At 40.7% G+C, this 12,328-nt stretch overlaps 1 protein-coding gene across 2 annotated transcripts in view; it reads left to right on the top strand.

The window, feature by feature from the left end:
- DOT1L (DOT1 like histone lysine methyltransferase) overlaps positions 1 to 12,328 on the top strand; it is a 69,832-nt gene that overhangs the window by 24,285 nt on the left and 33,219 nt on the right. For both annotated transcript variants that reach the window (XM_076359587.1, XM_076359586.1), the window contains exons 5-7: positions 983 to 1,211; positions 4,600 to 4,694; positions 7,399 to 7,461. In XM_076359587.1, coding sequence (XP_076215702.1) covers positions 983 to 1,211; positions 4,600 to 4,694; positions 7,399 to 7,461 — 387 coding nt within the window. The remainder of the gene's footprint in view (positions 1 to 982; positions 1,212 to 4,599; positions 4,695 to 7,398; positions 7,462 to 12,328) is intronic.

Genomic DNA, 12,328 nt, shown 5'->3' on the forward strand with positions numbered 1-12,328 from the left:
TTTTGGTTTTCTTACCCCTATAAAAGGTTGAATTGGAGGAAGTAAAACATGAACAATGAATTAATGTTACTATTCTGTTTAATTTTGAAAGTATAGGTGGATTTTTTTTCTCTGCTGTGCTTGTGGGAATTATTTGAAGTGTGCAGTATTACGGCAACAAGACTTTTCTGCCAGGCTTTCCTTCACTTTGTGGGCCTACAACTCCCTAAAACTTGTGCTTGTTTGAATTCAGGTGTCTTCATATGTATGTCAGTTAATAGCTAAAAATTTGAAGCTATTCAGCATTTGCAGTTGCTGTCTGAAATGGCAAACCTAATTGGTTTCATTTTCTTCTTGCCATCTGAATCTGAAACAGAGGAATGTTTAGGAGGGATCCTGGAGTTGTCCTTTTTTTGTTTGTCTTTCCTTATCAAAGGGAGAGGTAAACATTTTTAAAATGTAGCAACTTTTATGTTTAGGACAGGTTTTTTTTCTGAAGAAGAAAGGCAGCTTGATTTCCATCTCTCTCCTGCCACTCCCTGTTTGAGTACATATGATCCCTCCCATCCTACAGTTCCTGAAAGAAAATGAGACTGCTCTTATGTTGACAGTACAGTCAACATCAGTTCAGTGGTGATCAGTAAATAAAAAATGAGCGAACAAACTTTTACACCTACTCCAACTATATTCAGTATTAAGCTTTACATTGCCTATTGATTTTTACATCTCTTTAATTTCCCCTTTACCACCTATTTCCAGCAGGCATATTTGAAATTACCTATTAGTTGAGGTGAGACGAAGTATAGAGCAGTCGGTGTTGCGTGATTTCTTTAGTATCGTTCACTGTTTTTATCTTTGCAGAGCACCTGCAGACCAGCTTGTGAGAGAGGGGATGGGAGGGGAATTTCTCTCATTTCTATGTTATGCCAATGCAGCCTTGTTTTGGTGACGTTTACTTGTCCTCACGTTGGGTTCATATCTTCTTCCTGCTCTTTACCTTTAGTGGAAGGGAACCACCCAACCGATGAAACTGAACACTCGTCCCTCCAACGGGCTCCTCCGGCACATCCTGCAGCAAGTGTATAACCACTCGGTGACTGATCCAGAGAAACTTAACAACTATGAGCCCTTTTCCCCAGAGGTTTATGGAGAAACTTCCTTTGACTTAGTGGCCCAAATGATAGATGAAATTAAAATGACAGAGGATGATTTGTTTGTTGACTTGGGCAGTGGTAAGTGACCAGTAACTTCAGTGGGTTTTCTTTTTCTCTTTTTGCTCGTTGTTTTTTCCTTTCTTTAAAGAAAAAAAAAAAGTGACGTTTATATTTGGGAAGTAAACCAGGACTAAGGATTGTGTTACAGGATAAGCACCTTTTCTAGATAATCCCCAATGATGCTCCTGCTTTTTATGACAAGATTAAATAGACCAAACAGACATCCCAGACATTCTTCCCTGTGGTGTTAGTGAAATGTCGGCCTACAAATGCAATAAACCCTTGTTACAGGAAACTCTTGGTTTCTGTTGCTATTGGCGGATACACTTACAAAGAAGAAACAATATTAAAAATTATGCTTGAAAGATAACAATAGCAGTTCCATTTCTAAGGGTTCATCTGTTTTCAGTGGATTCAGTTTATGCCCTTCATATCTGAAAATGTGATTGCTTGACCCTTCCCATGCCAGCGTGAAACACTTGGTGTGGAATCTGAAAATTAAGCAGTTCTTTTCCTCTGACACACTTTTCAGTGTGTCAAAAAAGACTTTATAGTTAGTTTTAACAGCTGCCTTGTAAGACCCCACAAAATCTAGCTTACAGCCTACAACTGCATCTCATGAACAGGTTAGAGTTTTAAAAGGAAATAGATGTTTCTAGTTGCTAAAGAAACCAGATATGACTCAAACACATGTGGAAGAGATATACTGAGTAAGAAGATGATGTTCTTTTTGTGGCTAAAATCTGGTTCAGAGCAGGAAAAGAATAATAAGAATTTCCCCTTTTACTGGATGGGTTGTAAAGTTTTAAAGGAAATATGTTTTGGTTTTGTTGCTGGTATGATACAGAACTTCTGGGGAAAAATATTTTAAAATACATTCAGTTGTTAAAAACTGAATATATTTTAAATTTAAGTACAGCAGGACTGCCATTTCCCCCCCAAAACTCAATACATCTCCAGTCAGGGATCTTCAGTGATTTTTTTCTATTTTTTTTCTTTTTTTTTTTTTTTTACCTTGCGCTTCCTGCCTCGGTGGGACTTATGTCTGAAATTTCCTGTTTGAATGACTTATGTTCAGATGTGACATTTAGAAGGGTATCAGATCTGACAAACTGTTTTCCATCTGGAAGAAAAAAATTGCCATAGATGCTCACGATTGTTTGTTCGGGAAGGTTAAAGAAGATCATATCTGAAGTCCTGTAGTGCTGCTGATTATGTAACAAGCTCAAATGTTAGATACTTTTACTTGCTATCATCAGAAATAAAATCAGGCATTTATTGCTAACCTTCCTGCTTTAATCTTGGAGATTGACCAAGAGTATAAAAATTTACAGTCTAAAAAGCCTGTATGAAAGGAATGGTTTAAATTCAGAAGCCTTTGACTTTTAACGTTTGGAGCACTGAAACAATTAAAACCAGAACATAGTTGTTGAGTTTGTAGTGAAGGAGTGAACTTTTTGTAAATTGTAACCAACGCAGGATTGAGCGCAGTGTAACAAAAACACTGTCATAGCATATTATTTCTGTCAGGAAATTTAATGCCATTCCAATAACTACATGCATACAGCAGTGGCTGAACAGCAGGGATAAACCCCCGCCAGGATGCTGTGGCTGTTCTTGTTAGTTTTGTGTGTGATGCCAGGAATATGTGGCTCATTGCAGGAGGAATTTGTGGAGGTATGCATCATCATTAGGCAAACTGAGATTACAATACAGTTAAGTTCTTGCAAAAAGAAAAGCCAAAGAAAGACAAGATTAATAACTTCTTATGCCGCATCATGTGGTATCTGACAATGCAGCGTGTTCTTGATCGTCCCTTTAGTCTTTGTCCTCCTTGCTTTTCATAAATAAGAAACAGTGAAACAGTTCTGCCTCAGATCTTTGGTCCGTGTCCTCCCCCCGCAGAAATTTGTACATCCATATTTGCCTGTGTATAAAATATGCATGTGTATGCAAAATGGGAATTGGCAAAAACCCCAAAAACCAGCCAAAAAACCCCAACAACAAAACCCCCTGTCAGCACTACAGTTCTCATTGTGCCAGACAACATTATAGTGGTAATGGTTTAAATGCAGGAGTTCCACCCCTTCAATTACCAGTGCCGCTTCCTGCCGGCAGCCAATGAAATGGAAAACAGCAATATGTTTTCTGTGCAAATGGGCTATCCTCTTAGATTCACTCTTGTTTCCCATGTGGTCATCTGCAGAATGATTAAGTGCACTGGTGAGACCAGAATGCTTTTTTTGTTAGTCATAGACAAAAAGTGATGCATCGACGTACTATTGATGAATATTGGATGTTGTAAGAAAATCTTAAGTGACTGCTTTAACAAACGTGGAATGACGTTGCTCTAGTGTGTACAAAATGTGGGTCGCTCATACAGAGAGAAATCTAATGAATATTTTTTTCTTTTTTCTTTCTAACATGAACTGGGGTGGGGGAGAGGGAATGCATTCAGGCAAGGTGTAGAAATGGCAGCTAATTACTGCTGGTAGCATCTGGCGCAAGTAGAATTTGGAGTGATGGGAAGTTCATGCATTTTTAAGTAATACTTAGTCTTGCCAGCGTAGTGGTTGCTTCTGAAATTTTAAGTGTTGAACCCTATAATATTTTCTAAAGTAGCTCATGTATAAATAAGCTTTACACGTTCTCAGACTTTGTGCTGCATTTCATGGTGAAACCCAGTATAAATATTGCTAGACTATGACAAACGTTTTAGCCAATCTTTTAAATTAATGGCGTAGGTATGTGACCAACAAGTGTTTGTTTTGGGATGTGGCAGGGTTTGTCTAACTGTATGTTCAATTACTTACATTGTAATGCACTATTTAATTAAAACCTGTAGATTTGATGGAATGCATATAAAATGTGTGGACAAAAAGATTAAAATGCAGCTATTCTGAAGCATCTGTGAATTTGTAAAAATGAGCCTGTAATATTTAATAAAAGTAGTTATTAATAATTATCAATACAAACGTTGCTGTAAATGTTGTAGTCTTATGCTATTATCCGAAAAAGTGCTCAATATATTGAAAAATGTAAACCTCAGAACTACAATGCGAGAAATTCTTTTCTGTAAGAGAAGTGAAATTGCACTGCTTACTTTCTAGTTAGGATGGTAAAGCCTTTTTACTGAAAAACAGGTTCTTAGTATTTCATATCTTGTAGAGAAATGGGACTTGCTTTAGTAATGCACGTTGCCTTGAATCTGCTTTTCAACTGAGAGATAGGCAGAGTTCATATGGGAACTGTCAGACACAACTGGGAGTTGAAGTTGTACCCTGAAGCCTAGTCCCACAGATTACCTGCATTTTTCCTGTTGGCCTTTGCTCTAAAAGCTCTTATCTCCCCCTGCAGTGGTTTTCTACTGAAACTTATTCTCGGGTTTGCTTTTTCTTTCCTGCAGGTGTGGGTCAGGTGGTGCTTCAAGTGGCTGCAGCCACAAACTGCAAACATCACTATGGTGTGGAGAAAGCTGATATTCCAGCCAAATATGCTGAGGTGAGTTTTTTTTGGAAGTGAGTTGTGTGTATATGCCTTATTTGAAGGCTACCTCAGTGGTTCAGGATTACTGTTAAGTGCTGTGCAGGAAGAAAAGCAGGGTTTCAGTCCTAGTTGCTTTTGCTTCTCGGCTCAGTAAGACCTGGAGCACGGCATACTTGGGGAAAGAAGTGTATGTCTAGTGTTCGCTAGCAGTGCTTGCGGAGTGCACAGAAGGAGCATTAGCATGTTTCTGAAAGTGATTTCAGGACCCGGAGATGGAAAGCTGTTTTAACAGTAACGGCGTAGGACCTATTCAAAAGGAAGTGCAGTGTAAGCTTCACCTAAACACCTGCAGTCATTCTTTGTCTGAAATGGCTCTAATACAGGGCTTCCAGAGACCACAGCATTAAGCAGATATAGGAATGAATTCACCAAACAAACAGTTCTTAAACGTTTTAAAGGCTATGTTTCTGCTTACGGTAGTGTTGCCCCTTTTTGGTGTCCTAAAGATGAAGTTCAGCTTAGTTATTAAACTGTTGTAGGCTAATTGATGAGGCCTGTGTCGGGTATCTGGTTAATAACTGCTTAGTAGGCACCTAAATGAAGTCTTATTATAAGAAAACCATAATGTTTAGTCAGGCAGGCCATTTTCTTTACACTTCTTCTAATTCTGTGCCACACACAAAGATAATCAGTTCCAAGGCAAACCTGGAAGGCAAATGAGCTACAGGCAAACAATAAAGGTTAGTCAAGCCTTACCATAAGAAGTTTACTTTCTTCAGTAGACTGAACAGAAACTTATCCCTCCATATTGTTAAAACAAGCTGACTCAGTCTGTACAGGCTAGAAAATTACACCTTATGAAGGGAGGGGAAAAAAAAATAGCCTTGATCCTCCTTTTCAGTGGTGTGGGCAAAAATGCATAAACACAGTGGTGAAGAGGATCAGACAAGGATCTAAAAATCCATTTTGTTTCCCCTGCCATGACCCAGTGGAAATTTCCAACTGGAGTGCTCTTTGCAGTCCCTCTGCGTGAGTGTTCTGGTTTCATCAGGGAGTCACTTGCAAGGCCTGGACTCCCGTCTGTTTACTATTAAACTTAAAGATCAGTGTTACAGGGGGAAAGTTAAATTCTCACTTTCACTAATACCCCTTCCTGTCATTGTGCAAGCACAAGGCTTTAGTGAAAATGGTTAGCAAACAAAAAAATTACCCACAAATTGAATATTAGGAGTATTCACTCATGGGGTACCTTCAGTTTCAGGAGTACACCAGTATTTCATAAGATTACTTGATGAACGAAATATACTGCATTATTCTTCTGGTTACAGACGATGTCCTGTCAGATTTAACAACTAAACGGCTGCTGCAGTGTCAGAATGTGTGAAGCTGCCTGTGTACAGCTAATCTGCCTTGTGCTGTGTGTAATGGACCGGTTTTCTGCCCCATCTCTGACAAACATTTGTGGAAGGGATTGGATTAAGTTTCTAGTTAAGATTGGCTGTGGCAACACATCTCTGGTTACTATGATAATTAATGCAGATGACTTTGAAAAGCTTGAGCTAAAGAGGAAGAATGTTATGGAAATGTTTTAGTGAAGTTGTCTTCAAAAAAAAAAAATTAAACTGTAAGTTCATACAGCCTATGAAAACACTGAAGATTTTTGAGAGTTATCCTACTAAGCTTTGGAGTGCTTTTGAAACGTAAAGAATTTTAAAACACATCTGTCAACACACACTGTTTTATTGACCTGCTGATGGAGGTCTCCACCATCTCTAAGTTGTCAGTGAAGCCAGAATTCCTGCTATCTTCTCTCCCTTATCTCCTTTCCCTGCTACCTCCAAATTTGGGCCCTCCCATATGTGGAGTCAAATCCTAAAGATCAGGAGATTTTTTTCAGTCTTCCAAGACACTTGAATTTCATTTTCAAATGTGTTGTATAGGTCTAGCTGGACCCTCGCTGTCACTCTAAAGTAATGACCTGTGCTGCATATTGTCAATTTATATAGATGGGGACAAGATTTTGTAAATGTGGAGATGCATATTTGTAAGGCACCAAGCTGTCTTGATGTCTGGGGTTTTCGGTTCCTTTCTCCTATATTTGGGCAATGGAAAACCGGTGCCAGCTGCCTGATTAGGTAGTAGCAGCCTTCCATCCGTCTGCAGCCCTGGTCTGTTTGGATGTAGTTTGAAGCATTCCTCCTGGTTGCTCTGGCAAGTGCGATGCTCCTTCCGTTTGCTGTTGCAATGCTTTGCATGCTGCTTTCTGCTTTCTCATTCACCCTAGCGGACCTGTCTTTATCCTGTTTATTCCTTTGCTATCTGGGCTTAGACTGGGCCACATTCAGTGCCTCCTGCTTGCTGTGGGATTATGTACCACAACGCAGTAGCTACTTAAGGTTGCGCCATTTTTAGTGCTGAGCAGTGTCAACTCAGATTGCCTTGCTTATAACGTAACTTTGATGAAAAGGGGGGAGGGGAGAAGATGCCAGCTTTGACCTGGCCCTGGTGAAGCAAAGGGGTTTTTTTAAGGAAATTAAACTACAGTAGTTGTCTGTCTGCCTATCCTTTGAGTGTTAATGGCAAAAAAAACCCCAAACCAACCAAAGAAGAAGTTTTGGGGGTCAATGAACACTGTCAGAGCTGCATCTCCTTTTACTGTGATGTAGCTGGTAACACAAGATGTCCTAATAGGTGGTTTTGTTTTTCTTCCCTCTTCTAGACGATGGACAGAGAGTTCAGAAAGTGGATGAAATGGTATGGGAAAAAACATGCAGAATACACAGTGAGTGAAATTCAGCTGAAAAACTTTATGATCCATGCTGATGTACAGAATTTGCAAAGTCCTCTTCAGCCTTTCACCAGCCAAGCAGCAGTATGAGTCATATCTGCTTCCTGGCTTTTATCTTGATTCTGAGGATGGTGCTCTCCAAGACATCCTCCCAGGCCCCTCTCTTTGTCTTGCTTGACATGTGGTATGGTGTTATTGGGAGCACTTTCAGGTCTTTTCAGAAGCTCTTGGAAGATTTATTCTTCTAAAAAGTTGTTATTTTAACTGGGGCTGTCATGTGTCTTCTGTTTGTATTAAATCTCCTTTTAATCCTTTCCCCCCCGCCCCTGGTGTGGGGGTTCTGCTGGGTAGACTACTGAAAATGGCAGCTCCTCCTTGGGTTTCTGAAACCTCCTGCTAGAAACAGAAGCTAAAGCTTTGGTTCTGCGGGCAGGTGAAGGTGTGGTCACCTGGGACGGGTGGTGGAGGGGATGGGATGGCAGGGGTTTCAACATTGGGAGCATGGGGTTGATGTTCTGGATGAATGCCAGCACTGTGAGATTAGAGCAGAAAACTCCAGGACCAATTAACAGGATAGATGGTTTGTAGTTGGAGGTAAGGCATGGGTTGTGGGCTCAGGAAGGATGGTGGGTGGTTAGATCTGATTTGGAAAGGATTGGAATTAGATGCTCTGAGGGTGGACCTAGAGCAGGAGGAGTAAATGGGTCATCACAGGGTATCTCTGCTTGGGGGTAGGGACACATGTTGAAATAGCTTTCTCCTTCCTCCGAATGTTACTTAATGATTGTGGGTGTGTTTTCCACTCTGTAATGATAATGTGAAGCACGTGCAGAATCATACACTTGTCATTTGTCATTCCTTCCCCTTTTCCTTTTCCCCCCCTTCTTAAATGTCATTAAGAAAATCTGCTCCCTAGTTAATCACTTTCCAGTGAGGAAATGTATGTAATCATAGTACAGTAGGAACCCACTGGGAGTTTTGAAAATACATGTATTTATGCTTCTCCTACCACTTTCCTATGGTCGAGGAAGAAGCTGGATATATCAGGGTTGTTCCCTACTTGCCCAGAGAAGCTGGGTCACTCTTTCCTGCTCAGAAGTTGCAGCTAGCAATGTTGTACTGCAGTTGAAGTGCAAGCAAGGGTTTGGGGAGCTACTTCATTTTCCTTTTGTACAGAGCCATTATTGCTATGTTACTGGAATGGTTTGAACCACGTGGCTTTCGGCGTTCCAGCAGTGTGGGATCAAATGGCAGGTCGTAGATGGCCAGCCTTTATTTCCCAATTTTCTGTGTCTGCTGGGATTCCTGGTGCTCTTTAGAGGGCTTATCTTGTAACGAAGGATGCTACAACTCTCCCTTCGGGAAGCAGGCTGGAGAAGGTGATAGTGCCACCTGCCTCTGTGCACTTTCTTCCTGAAATGCCTTTACTGCATAGCATGATTTTCTTCAGAGGGATGTTGGGCCTGCTGTGGGACTAGTTTGTAGCAGGATTGATATCAGGCTGCTAACTCTTTCCTGCTGTGGAAACACTGTGAATGCTTTACTTTTCATGAAGTGGCCATATGGCATTTTTCCATTGTGTCACCCAGCTGGCATTACATGAAAGGAATTGTTACTGAAGATACTCTGCTTATGAGCTGTGTAATTTAAAGAATAGGATAGGAACTTGGACTAAAATATTGAAAGCATATTGATTGCCGTAGGCAGCGAGCATTTCCATATTGTGCATTCCAAGTGACAGAGTCTGGTACTATATTGAAACAAAGCTACTTATTTTTTGCTAGGTTCTTTGGCTTTTATAACTGTTTTCTGAAAAGTGTTCAGAGTAAAATTTCTCTTGAGTATGCAGTCTGCTTTTCTGGGAAGAGTTGAACACTTGCAGCACTTCTTGTCTTAAGGGAAGTTGGTTTCCTATCACCTTGTCGTAGTGATGCTTGAAGATAGATTTTGTTCTTTTATATGTAGACACACAGGGCAGATTTTATTTAGTTTTTATTGCTTCATCAGACATCCTAGGCTTACATTGCGTTTTTTTGCCAAACAGTATATTTTCTTTAGTAGCTCCTTAGACAGCATCTTCTATAGGTGACTATCGTTAAACAGAGAGCAAACTTGTCTCATAATGCAGCTAGAAGACACTGGAAGGCATGGAATTAAAAGCCTGGTATCTTTATCTTTCTGGAAAGCAACTTTGTCCCTGCAAAATGCTTAGTGGGGTCCCAAAATTCCAAATGTTGGAGACAAAATAACCACAAATTGAAATAGTCTGTCGTCAGCAGAGCTTAACTTGTGAATTCCACTCTAATGTTTTAGACAGTGATATGAAAAATAAATATTTTGAGAAGAATAAAGTGTTGGAGGAGGGAAGCTTGGCAGAAGTTCAGTGGGAAGAATTCTCAGATCCCACCTGCAGCTTTGTCTGAATAATGTGGATCGTGGTTTTGACTTCATGCACGTAACAGCTGCCTTGCTGTAAAAGTAAAAACTGTGGTACATAAGGCAGCAATAAATCCTGGACTTGGGCCTGCAGGGTTGTGGTTTTTTTAACAGCCAAGAGCCTCGTACAATTATAGGTTTCCAATACAAATGGATTTTTGATTTCTCACTGAAAAGTGATCATCTGCTTGTCTTAAGTCTTGTCTTTTAGCTAGCAGTGTTTTGGTGAGGCAACAATTGATTGCCCTTACCAGCTCTGCAACCATCAGATTCACTTCCTCGCCTTCCCCACCGGAATATTCTTGTTACTGCTGGAAGTTCTGAGCTTGGACCCATGACTTCTGATGAGCAAGGTCCAGTGACAACATTTAAAATAAACCTTGATTGTCCAGGTATATTTCCATTCTATTTTATCCACAATCAGAAAAAAGTCTCTTTTGAGAAATGGTTCCATACAAAATACGCAGTCACATATATGCAGATCTTTTCAGTAAAACAAAACATCATTGTGTAGTCACTTTCAGATGATGATTGCACATTAAACTTCTCCAGTAGCTAGTGGAAAAGTGTCCTGAGGCACATTGGATGCCTACGGCTTCTGCAGAGCTACAGCTGCTAGTAGTGGGTCATTGCTGCAGCTTTAGAGTGGGAAGATCCATTTGGGGCATGAGAGGAGTGGGAGAAAGGTTGCTCATCATACGTTGGCTTGTAAGTCTCCTGATCTCCAGCTATTGTAGGTAGTTGTATCTCATAATCCTGTTAAATGAACTGAGTTTCATTTTAAATGACGAGCTGTTCAATCTCATGATTCTAATTGGGGAAAAAAAAACCCCAAGAGTAACACTTTCTGATAAGAATCTTTCTTAGTTTTTATATTCAACTGATGTGTTTCAACTTGCTATAAATATCTACATCCCTGTGCTATGGTTGTATGGTTGTTGATGTCTAACTCCTGATCAGTTAGGGATAATCATATTCTTTGCTAGTCTTCTCTTTTGCATTCGGAGGGAATGCATACTTCTAGGGCTTGTTTCATCATCATCAGCTGCTTCAGCTTTTTGGACTAGAATGTTCCACTTCCAACACATCTCACTTTGTTTCAACTCCTTTTATCTTCTTGTTTCTCTTCCCATGGAACTGAGAAGTTTCCAAGATTAGCCTTACGCCATTCTTTTCAAGAAAACTGTTGTCTGAAGGAAACAGGAGACTTTTTCTAAGGTCATCAGGCCTAGGTAATTAGCGAGTCTTTCTTGGGGAATTTCTGCACGTCTGCAGTCATCAAATTAAAAAGCGGTATTGCAATTAAGAGGCAGATGGGTTTTCATGGTTTCTAACTGTAAATGTCCTCATGTGGCCTCAAAATCAGAGCCATCTCCAGGTATCTAGGGCACAATGCTGAGATTGCCATGTAGCAGATAGTGCTTAAGTGGTCTTCCTGGGGTACCCTTGAAGAAAGTTTTCAGTGTGTCCTCAGTGCCTGCTACCTGTTGTACTCTTCTGCTAGGGGAAGGTCTTCTTCCAGTCATAGGTTAGAGCAGGTCTCTGCAAGTGAAGTTGGCGGTAGCTGCAGTCGCACATTGGACCTGCTGAAGACAAGGATTTGTTTTGTTTTTGTTTACTTAGGGTTGTTATAACCTAATACCTTCCTCTGCTCCATAAAAGCTTGTTTTAGCAGTAGGTGGAAATCATCTACAAGTATTCAAAATAAGCACGGGAGAACACAGGTCAGCGTTGTTAAAGGCTGGGATTTTGGCTGGATGGACATCTCTGACGCACATGCTGTCTGCTCAGAGGAAACCCCAGAAGATGCTCTGTGGTTCAGCCCCGTGGGTTAGAGGTGATTTTTTTTTGTGCATAAATCAGTGGAAGCCTGGCATCTGTAAACTTGCAGGCTTGTCTCTGATTGAGTTTGGGGTGCCCTGTCTGGCTTGTTTTCCTGGAAATCTCCATCCTGAGCAAAAGCAGGGTGGTTTGTGTAGGAGTTTCATTGTCTCTTGTTGCCTGATACCAGCTGCTGGTTTGTGGGGATAGCTGACATCACCTGTACTTAAAAACTTCCATTGCTTAACAGTACACTGCAGCTGAGGAAATGGCAAGATATCTGTTTGTCCCAGATATTTTTGAATGCCCTATTTCAGCGGGAAACTTGATGTTTTGGTATTTGAAAAGCCCTCCAAACGTCCCCTGTGGCTTTGAAATGATGCCACATTTTGGAGGTTTGGAATCATGCCTCCAGTTATTTTTAAAAAGAACAGGAACCTAAAAATAACCATGTGTACTTTTCCAGGCAGAAATGACTGGTTTTTGTGAGCCAAGTGTTTGCATGGAGGCTGCTGGAATGAGGCATTCTGCGTGTGAATTTATGGCTTTGTGTAGCCGGTCAAACAGAGCGTTACCAGAGAGACTCCCAGCACAGTGCTGGGGC

This window comes from Aptenodytes patagonicus, chromosome 25 (genome assembly GCF_965638725.1).
Source record: "Aptenodytes patagonicus chromosome 25, bAptPat1.pri.cur, whole genome shotgun sequence".
NCBI lineage: Eukaryota > Metazoa > Chordata > Aves > Sphenisciformes > Spheniscidae > Aptenodytes > Aptenodytes patagonicus.